The 11,538-nt window shown below is 34.4% G+C and overlaps 1 protein-coding gene across 1 annotated transcript; it reads right to left on the bottom strand.

Moving 5' to 3' along the window:
- Positions 1-704: 704 nt before the first annotated feature.
- On the bottom strand, positions 705-8,974 carry LOC128869904 (metabotropic glutamate receptor-like). The gene is made up of 3 exons (XM_054112503.1): positions 8,363-8,974; positions 8,011-8,306; positions 705-719 (listed from the first exon to the last, which is right to left on the bottom strand). The coding sequence occupies exons 1-3, from the start codon at positions 8,928-8,930 to the stop codon at positions 705-707; spliced, it is 879 nt and encodes a 292-aa protein (XP_053968478.1). The 5' UTR covers positions 8,931-8,974.
- Between the last annotated feature and the right edge of the window lie 2,564 nt (positions 8,975-11,538).

The raw sequence follows: 11,538 nt of genomic DNA, 5'->3' as shown, positions 1-11,538 counted from the left end.
CCGTCTCTTTAAATTCTACAACAACAACAACTGCATCAACAGAACTACTGCTAGCGACCCATTTGTCAGCGTCTATACAATCAGCTGCACTAAAAAAGCAACCTGTGGTTAAAAGAGCACGAAACTCACCCACAAAGGTGTCAACATTGACTGCTAGTAACAAAAAAATAAAAGCAACATCAACCCTCAATCAAAGTAAGCTGCCAAACTACTGGCAGAGTGGAACTTCTTCTGCAAACAAATTTGCAGCTTTAGATGTGGATGATGGAGAAGAATTTACTCAAACTGCAAACAGTGGGCAATTTAAAGATTCACTGTCACAAAATTTAAACAAAGACGAAAAAGAAAAAAATAATAAGCCACCGCCAATATATGTTCAAGGTGTAGAATGCATAAAAACATTAAAGAGTGCTTTAAATGAAATAGCAAATAACAGCTGCACTCTAAACATTTTAGCAAATAACGAAGTTCGCGTTCAAGCAGAAAATTTAGAAATATATAACAGATTACCCCACATGCTAAAAGAAAAAGGTACGAAACTGTATACATTTAGGCCAAAAAGTGAAAGAGGATTTAAGGTAGTCTTACGAAATATGCACCACTCTACAGACCAAGAAGAAATTAAAAGAGAACTAAACGAAAAAGGCCACAAAGTACTTAACATTACTAATATAATACAAAGATCAACAAAAAAACCACTACCATTATTTTTCATCGAACTGCAAGCAAGTGATAACAACAAAGACATTTACAATATAAACAAGCTAATGAACTGCATAGTCATTTTTGAAGCACCTCACCATAAGCGCACCATTTCACAGTGCACGAAATGCCAGAAATATGGGCACACACAAAATTATTGTACAAGGGATCCAGTTTGCGTGAAATGCGCTGGTAGACATCTTACAATGGAATGCAAAAACCAAATAAAGGAAGGAAGCATACCGTGGAGGTAAGCATACCGCCAAATACAAAGGATGCGAAATTTATAAAGCACTTAAAATGCAAAGATTTCCACCTCTGCGTAATAAAGAACCAACTTTAAATACAAATAAAAATAATACACCAATAACAACAGCCGTAACAAACATAATTCCCGGAGTAAGCTATGCTGACGTAGCATCTTCTTCAAGGGAATATAAAGCAGAGCCGGAACTGATTAACAGATCTGAAAAAAACAATGATATTGAAGAGCTTAAAGGCATGGTAAAATCCCTAGTCAACCAAATGACAAATATGATGAATATAATTACAATGCTTTTAAAGAATATGAATGGACAAAAGTGAAAAAATTAAAATTCTAATTTGGAATGCAAATGGACTAACACAGTACTATTTAGAACTGAAACAATTTTTAGTAGAAAAAGATATTGACATAGCATTGATTGCAGAAACACACTTCACTGATAAAAGCCTTCTGAAATTTCCTAAATACAAAGTGTATGTGACAAACCATCCTGATGGAAGAGCCCACGGAGGGACTGCTATAATTATTAAATCAAGCATAACGCACAATGAACAACTCCAATATTCGACGCCTTATCTTCAATCCACGACAGTACAAATCTATGACAAAAATGGACCAGTATCTATCTCCTCCATATACTGTCCACCTAGACACATAATAAACTCGGATCAATATGACAAATACATAAAGACGCTTAACAATAGATTTATTGCAGCTGGAGATCTCAATGCAAAACACATTGATTGGGGCTCAAGACTCACCAACAAAAAGGGGCGTATTCTTATTAACGCAATTAATAAAAACAATTGCAGATTTATAAGTACCGGAGAACCTACCTATTGGCCAACTGACGTAAAGAAAATTCCAGACTTGATCGATTTCTGCATAACCAAAAACCTAAGCCATAACCAATTGACAATTCAGTCGTGCTATGAACTTTCTTCTGACCACTCGCCGATATTACTTGAATATGTAAGTCATATAAAATCTATAGATACATCTTTTCGCGTACTTAATGACAGAACCAACTGGGAAAAATTCCGCCACCATATTGACGATCAACTTATACCAAATGTGATATTAAAAACGCAGCTTGACATTGAACATGCCATTAACCATTTTAATGACGTAGTACTAGAAGCAGGGATCAGATCGGCACCAAAGCAAGCAAATAGAACAAATACACCAACAACTGACATTACTACTAAAAAGCAAATTATAGAAAAAAGAAAGTTAAGAAAAAGATGGCAAAAAACTACAATAGATCACCTGACGACAAGAGAAAACTAAACCTAGCAACAAAAATTATTAAGGATACCTTAAATAAGAGAAATAACAAAGAAATCGAAAACTGTTTGAAGAATCTGACTCCATATCAAGATACAAACTACTATTTATGGAAATGTATATTACTAAAAAATTAAAAACTCAAATAAAACATCAACCACCACTAAAAAAAGATGACAATTCATGGGCTGTTACAAAAGAGGAAAAAGCGAAAACATTGGCAAATTACTTCGAAAAAGTTCTATCAAATGACGAAGAAAAGAAAATCCACAACCAAAACAGTTTCCACTATGATTTTACAAAAATAAAAAGGACGAATACACACGAATTAATAGCTTGCATCAAAAAAGGAATAAAACATAAAAAAGCTCCCGGATATGACATGATAACAGGAACAGCATTAGCGGAGCCACCAACCAAGGCATATATATACTTGCGAAACGTTTTTAATGCAATGTTTCGCTTACAATACTTTCCGAAGCTCTGGAAAGTGACAGAGATTATTGTATTGCCAAAACCGGGTAAAGATCCAACTACCGTGTCATCATATAGACCAATAAGCTTATTACCGACAATATCTAAAATTGCTGAAAAATTACTTAATGATCGGATAAGCCAACTTCTAGACGAAAAACGTATAATACCGGATCATCAATTTGGATTTAGAAAAAAACATTCGACTATTCAACAGATCCATAGAATTACAAATAAAATCCAATCAGATCTTGAAAACAATCGATACTGTGCCTCAGTATTTTTGGACGTAGCTAAAGCGTTTGACAAAGTGTGGCATGAAGGCTTACTCCACAAAATAAAAAGAATGCTACCTTTTGACTACTATCTCATCATAAAAAGCTTCTAACCGACCGAAACTTCTGTACTAAATTTGACAATCAATGTTCAGGTATTCATCAAATAACTGCTGGAGTTCCGCAAGGAAGCGTTCTTGGACCTCTACTATATGTTTTATTCACCGCAGATATACCACTTCCTGACGAAACTAATTCTTCAATTGCTACGTTCGCAGACGATACAATACTATTAGCATCAGACAAAAGCTTAATTATCGCTACTGAAAAACTGCAGCGATACACAAACGCAGTTAAGGAATGGTTTGATAACTGGTGCCTAAAAATAAATGAAGACAAAACCGTACAGGTTATATTTACTAACAAAACAAAATTTACTGCAGTTCCAATTAAAATAAATGATAAAGCAATTACAGCAGAATCAACTACTAAATATCTGGGAATTCACTTGGACTCCAAACTAAATTGGAGTCACCACATAAAGCAAAAGGTTAAACAAATAAAAGAAAAACTTCGACAACTTCATTGGTTAGTCTGCTCTAAGTCCAGGCTCACTACACAAAACAAGCTATTAGTGTACAAAACTATGATTAAACCAATCTGGCTATATGGATTACAGGTGTGGGGAACGGCTAAAAAAACTCATATAGAAAAAATCCAACGACAGCAATCAAAGATTCTTCGAATTTTGACCATGTCTGACAGGTACACAAAAAATGATGACATCCACAGGACTTTTAATATAGCAAGAGTAGACGAAGAAATCAAAAAGATAACAACAAGGCACTTTGAAAAAATACGCACACACAGTAATGCAGAAATTAACAAACTTCTTGAAAGGGAAAGAAACGGGAAAAGGCGTTTAAAGAGAACCCGACCAAGCGACCTAGTATGATAAATGCTAAAAAACCATATATGTAAAACAAATAATTAAAAATAGTTGTAAAATGTAATCATGTAAAGTGAAACTTGTATTGTATTATTGTATATTATTTAATTGCTATTATTTCGTTTATTTTAATTTAATCGCTTTTGACACTGGCCATTAAGCGATGTATATAAATCCTGACCAAATTGTTAAACAACATACTTAATGTCAAAGGACAGATGTATAAAATAAATGGGGACAAACAAAAAAAAAAAAATATATGAATGCATTTTTTCATATTTATGTTTTTTGTACTGACTACTTTTATGTTGGGTAATTTAATTTAAATCGAATAATTTGCTTATTTACATATTTTATACGGATTGGGCTGATATTTATTGTATTTATGTGTATACGGGTGGTATAAATCTTCTGGGGAACCGCACACTAAATACTAACGTGTGGAAACGGAAAATTCCCAATTTTTTAAAAAATACCCAATCGATGTTTCTTCGGGTGTGGCATTACTGACGAATGAGAAAGAATATATATCTAAATAAATTCACAACATTTGCAGAGGATTCAAATAGACAAAATTTACAAAAATAATTTTAGACGAGAATTCATAGAGCATACAAGTAAGTGTTGCACAATATATACATAGATATGCATATTATGTTATTTATGTTTGTGCTAAAGTTAAATTGCATCTTCAATTCTTATAGTGCTACATAGTATGAGCATACGCACTGCAGCAACCATGACCTAAATATTTTTCGATTTACATTTTACTACATATAGGTATGCATTTTCTAGATAAACTATTAACTTTGAAATTAAAAAAAAAAAAAAACTTCAAAGAAACGTATTTGCATATATGCGACAATAATGTTCAATTGCATCATTAAATATAGTGTTGCGCGCATATGTATACACTGAAGCAACCATGACCTACCTCACGAGCATCGTCTTATCATATTTCATGCAATAATTAGGGAGTAAATATCCGAATGATCAAATTCCTGCCTAACAAATGCTAAAACAATTATTTTTTGCATATGCATGTACATATTTGTATGTGCGTATGCACACTTGACGCCATAGCTTATGTACGTAAGTATTATATATATTTGTATTCTGAACTTCCAGCAAAACAATGCTTATTAATATACACATATGCACGTGCATATAACCGCACACATAGGGCACTCACTTTATTCCTCTAAATGCGTATTATTCCTCTAATGCATTAATAGGCGCAGTCGAAGCGGTCATTATTCTAGTTGCCATAGTGCTGAACAGTCTGAAATTGTCGCGGCGGCGCCGAACAGCCATAAAATATATATAAGATATAGCTCTCTCTCTCCTTTTCCTCTACGTTAAATCTTTTTTCTCTCCCGTGGAACGATAGTGCCCAAAACGTTGCATGGCCTTGAATATTTACACTCCATTCTCGCTCGTCCATCGACGCCTAAGAAGTTTCACTTCAAAAATGCACATTTTAAAACCGCTCTCACGAGTATCGCATCTAGTTATCTATGGTGAATAACTCCAGTGCTGTCCATTGTGTATGTGTAGATTCCCTAACTATAAGAGTGTATGGACGAATCACAGAATCCCTGAAGTTTATTTATGGTAATTTTTTTAATACGATGCTGTTAATTTTAACACTAGATTTACCAGACCATTCAATATTACATATAACATTTTCTTTCCGTAATGATATTAGTGTAGTTATAACTAAATAATCAGTTTTATGAACTTTATATTATTTCATATATATTCGCAACAAATATATTTTCTGTTATTGACAATTATACCAGTACCAGTCAAAGCAGGAAATGTGGTCGCTCCTTGCTGCAACTTATTTATATAGTTATCACCATGCTTTGAAAATGGTTAAATGAATGAAACTAATGAAACCTTCTGCGTATATTGCGTAAAATCGAATTTGCATACCTATGCAATGTCTTATTATTATTGTTATTATTAATTGGTAATTCCCATAAATCTATTTATTTATTAAAATTTATTTTGTCACTTTTAAAGGTAAATAAAGGCTGGAAACCTCGCTAAGTACTTCTTTTAACGACTTGTCATTTTTAATGGTTTTGGTAAAAACAAGTATATTCAAACATCTGCTAAATTTAGTGTTAACGTTACGCTACTAACGCTAATATCATTACACTATTATTTATATCGACCTTGTTATAACTCTAATCCAGCGCCTCTTAGTGGGCTTGATGGACCTTTATACATGGTTTCTCCGTACCGACCTCTACTGATAGAAGTGAAGACAGATTTAGATCTGTGTTCATTCCTTCTATGTCAGCCCTATTCTGTGCCAGTTTCTCTCCCTTCCAGCTCATCCGCACTGCAAATTTCACGAACGCCTCTATGTTTAGGGACCCAGACAACGTTCGTGGTGCACTACTTTGCCAGTTCATTTATTATAGCTCTACATTCAATTGCTACTTTAGAGGAAGTATTATGGTAATGTAGAGATTCCATGCCAACTGCGACAGACGATTCCCTGATCCACACCGCAGCCACCTTTTCGGTTATTAACTCAACTTCAAAGAGGCTGCAATAGTACGGTAGCTGTAAGACTGGATGCTAATTTCGACCACATTATTTAGATTTGAACCATAAATAAAGATTTTCATTGTGTAGAAAAAAGTATTATATTTTGAAAATAGAATTGTGGAGCAGTGTAATCTAGCTCATGTGTTCCTAGAAAACATGAAATGTTTCCAGGGTCGGCATTCATGCAATCTGTTTGTGATGCAGTTAGACCTGAATTTTCATTAGATATATTATTTATGAATATAAGGTCTAATAGAGTCTAAAGATCCTTGATTTGGGTTCTTGTGATAAGAATGTTCCCTTTCCAGTTGGCTCTTGGTACTTGACCCCGATAGCAAGTGTAAGAAGTGAAGAGACTTGAAAGCAGGTATTTTATAATTATTTGTGAATATCACTATTATGATTTCTGTGGCATTGACATTCAGCCCACTCTTCCTAGACCAGCTATCCACAAGGTAGGGAGAATTCTTTCACAGCTCGGTCAGAATTTGGAGACGCCCTCCTGCTGTTAGCGTAAAGTCGTCCGCAAAAGCGATGACATTACCGCCAGTACTTTGAAAATTTAGGAATAGAGTATTTACAGTGAGAAATCGTATGAATGTCCTAATTCTTAGTAGGCCGCTCGGAAACGAACAAATACTCCTATAGATGTGCATAGAAGTTTTTGTGTAAAAGTGACGTAACAAAACATTTTCTGCAGGTTTTTTAAAACATTATCAAATTATTAGGATTTTTAACACTGTAAGACAAAATCGAACTTTACTTACATAGGCATATTGGAATTTTACCAAAACTATTTTTTCAATACACGCTAACGAGGCTTAAAAAAAAATGCAACATACCATAGTAAGTTATCTACTATATAGTACATACATTACGCTTTGACTTATTTCTGCCATTTAAAAGCTCTTCATAGAAACAACCTTATGCCGTTTAGAGACGGCATGAAACTGAAGGCTTATTTGCGGTGGGTCCTACATTTGTATACATACATTTATGTACATATATGTCCTCTGCTATGAGTATGTCTTGCGCTTTTCCACAAAAGAGGCAAAACAATCCCAGTATTGAAGAGTCAAAAATGTAAAATGTTAAAGAAAAATGTCCCCTGTTGTTTTTTTTTACGTAGAACTGATAAACACATGATATGGTATATCTAAAATGTAAAGATCCCATACGAATGTGCAAAAATCGCAAACTTTAACCAAAATGAAACTCAGACGTAAATGTATATGCGGTTTTTTTGCTCCTCTTTACCAGTTTCCTATGCCGATTTACCATAAAAAGTGCACAAAAGGTGGAAATTTGAAAAAATTCTGACGTAAACTTTCAAATTGGCGATACACGTATATTTTCTTATCACCTCTACCAAAAATCGTTGTCGAAATTAAGTTCTTTTTATATATTGTAAAGTGTAATTTAAAAAATAGCTCAAAATTTCAATACACAATTTTCAAGGGATCTATGTGCTTTAACGTTAAAAATGTACTTACCTCGTATGAATTTCCCGTTCCGAAATAAATAGGTATAAATGCCAGCCATATTATGCATGTTGTGTACATTGTTAATCCAATAAATTTGGATTCGTTAAAGTTTTCTGGTATTTTACGTGTTTTAACGGCATAAAGTGTACAGACCGTAATCAATATCATGTTGTATAGTTGAGAGAATAAAAATGACATATCTTGCATTTTGCATTTTAAAATAACTTCTTTTCGATCAGGATAATAAAAACGAGTCCCTGGCGGTTCGACTACCATCCAAACCATGGTGATCAGCACTTGTATAGCTGTGAGATTAACATATTATCAATTAAGGTTTTCTAGCTCATAGTTTTATATTTACCTATAAGGGATACTGTTATAAACACCTGAGATTGTGGACTTATATACTTTAGTCGTTGAGCCGATTTCGACGCTGAATGAAATATACGCGATATTCGGTTGGTTTTTGTTAATAGTGCGCTATAAATGATGGAAAATCCGACACCAATACCAAATCGTTGTAAAATACATGATACTATCGTAGGTTTGGCTATCAAAACAAAAGTATTACAATAGCAAACTAAAATTCCAAACAACAGAGTATAGCTTAGTTCGCGTCCTGAAGCCCGCACCAGCGGCGTGTCATGGTTCTTAGCAAATAATACTATAACGATGACGGTCATTATAATGCCAAATAAAGCAATTGCCAATGGGATCAAAGCAAATAAGGATTGCCAGCGAATGTATAACACTTCCAGAGCAAAGCACGATAATTTATCCGGATATGGCCAAAAGCCTGGGCCACAGTCCTTACATGTAAACTCATTTATTACATATTCATACGGTTCGCAGTTGTCACATATCCAACAACATGTGTCCCCCTTGAATGAAAAGAAGTTAATAATTATGAATATATCTACAACGGGCATTACGTTTTTTTTTTTCTATTTATGATTTAAAACTAACTCCGGTTAGAAGTTAAGTTAAAAAGGCCATGTTTCACTTTTTATAATTGTTATAACGTGGTATGAAAATAAACATACATACGATGTATGCACGCTTTTCTCTAAGAAGTTTGATTTAGGTTTTTCTGTAATACTTACATCTTCTATCGGGTGTTTTCTAGCTGTATGAGAGTTCTCGATATCGATAACTCTAGTTAGACAGCTGAGAATGGCAAACTGTGCTAGCATTTTTGTTCAGTAATGTTTGGTAAGACTTCATGAATTGTTTGACGCCAGAACAGCGCCTCTATATTGTGGGCATTTCATTTGAAAAAAATAAATCTGTTCGTGATGTTTATAAAGCACTTCGCCTATTTTACGTGCGCTTTACACGCTGGCAGCATCATCGGTTTTTATTTCTTCTAAATATGTTTGGAAAAATTATTCATTTAAACATCGACGGCAACAAGTTGGCGCAACTTGCCATACAGCGCACTTAACAATCGATTTATTGCAACATTCAAACCACCTGGCACGCCATACGGCCAGGTTTATTGGAAGAAGTAGTAAGAAAAAAGGGGTTATTAGTGTTCATTTGATATTCAAAGAAAAATGTTATTTTTTACATAATATAAATGATTGGATGTTTATTTCATTATAAAGAGGAAAGTACGCCGTTAATAGTAGAAAATAACATTAGGCCAATGACCACCGCGACCATGCTTACAGGACAATATCCTTTTCTGAAAATTTCCATAACCGAATTGCAAAGTGGCTGCCCTATGTCCTCAATAGCCCCCGAATTCCATCTTTGAGGTCTTGAATCGACCCTGGGCTGTTGACGTAGATCTTCTCTTTCACGTGGCCCCAAAGAAAAAAGTCACAAGATGTTAAACCACAAGATCTCGGTGGCCAATTGTGATCACCTCTTCGAGGGATAATACGGTCCGGAAACTTTTCCCGTAAAAGATCAATGGTGTGGCACGTAGCGCCGTCTTGTTGAAAATAAACGTTGTCCAGATCAATACCCTTTAATTCTGGCCATAAAAAATGGTTGATCATCTCTCGATAGCGCAATCCATTCACCTGTAACACCTGTTATTGGAAAACCCTTTAGGACTGATGGAATTGACCATGCATTATTTTCCAAAAATAAATGCCATTAATTTATGGACCATATTATAATAAATAAAACAAATATTTCAACAATATTTCTGTTTTGTATTATTATTTTATGTTCTCAAGCTCTTAAAGAGCACCTGATATAAGGTTATGCGTCTTTCAGGTTCGAAAAGAGATGGGGATTCCTTATACATATAGTCTCCTCCCATCCCTCTATAGTTATTTGTTTATTTTTATCGAGATAGTAAATAAACTGCAAAAGTTCTTACTGACTAAAACGATAATCTAGATTGAAATATTTTGAGGAAAATATTAAAATAATATTGAAATTAATAATTTAAAGAACATGTTTTTTGATGAAGAAAAATCAAGCGGAGTACAGTTTAAAATCTCATTTAGTTCTCGTACTAAATCTCTTGATATAAGAAGAAAATAAGAACCTAGAACCTTGTTTACATAAGGAACGAAATATCCCGGAGAATTTGGGGGAAGTCAGTATTGTCATTTATCACGCCAAACACAAAATATAGAGAGAGTCTTCTGCTTTCAAGTGACTTTAGGTAAATTAAAAAGAGAGGGATTTATAGGGAAGGAAGTCATGAGATTAGAAAATTTAAGGGAGCAGCATATTAGAACTTGGGACGAACGAAAGATGTTAGAAATATTTGAAAAAACTAGATCCAAGTTAAAGCTACAACACCAAAAATATAATTTAGTAAAATCATACTGAAGCCGTACTACATCTTTAGAATTTTTACAGTCGAAAAAACTTTTTGATTGTCTGCTTAGAGCAAGGATCTTCAAAACGTGAAGTACATATAGTATATTATTTATGTAAATTTAAATAGTAAAGGTCTTAGAATACTTCCTTGGAGCACGCCTCAGGAAGGGAGTGGAGAATACCTTCGTCGAGACACGCACACCTGTTAATCATAAGCTTGTGAAAGGCTTTTGAAAAACCTATATATAGGTACGTAGTCAACTTGTAGCCTATTAAAAAATCCATCTGTTCAAAGGTGGCGACGCAAAATGAATATTGTGTTTTTCACGGTCGCCCCAATGTTTTTTGATTTGAAAAGGAAAGCGTATTATTTCTATCCCACCACCACTTTATTTTGTAGTACAATATATACCTACAGTACCTACTGAGTACGAGTAGATATAAATTAGGTATAATTAAAGTTTTTTTTTGGATAGATTCCTCGCTTCTGAATTTCAAGCATTGTTTTATAGTTAAATTTAAAGGAAAGTAACCTCGCGGCCGCCGTATCCGAATGGCTTGGTACGTGAATACTATTCGGAATTCGGAGTACGTTGGTTTGAATCTCCGTGAAACACCAAAATGAAGCAAAAGCTTTTTCTAATAATGGTCGCCCCTCGGCAGGCAATGGCTAATAGGAGGAGGAACTCGGCCAAACACATAAAACACATACATATACCGGTATGTATAACCTCGCGGAACAGCGCTTTA

This window comes from Anastrepha ludens, chromosome X (assembly GCF_028408465.1).
Source record: "Anastrepha ludens isolate Willacy chromosome X, idAnaLude1.1, whole genome shotgun sequence".
NCBI classification, from domain to species: domain Eukaryota; kingdom Metazoa; phylum Arthropoda; class Insecta; order Diptera; family Tephritidae; genus Anastrepha; species Anastrepha ludens.
This window is presented reverse-complemented; position numbering and strand designations above follow the sequence as displayed.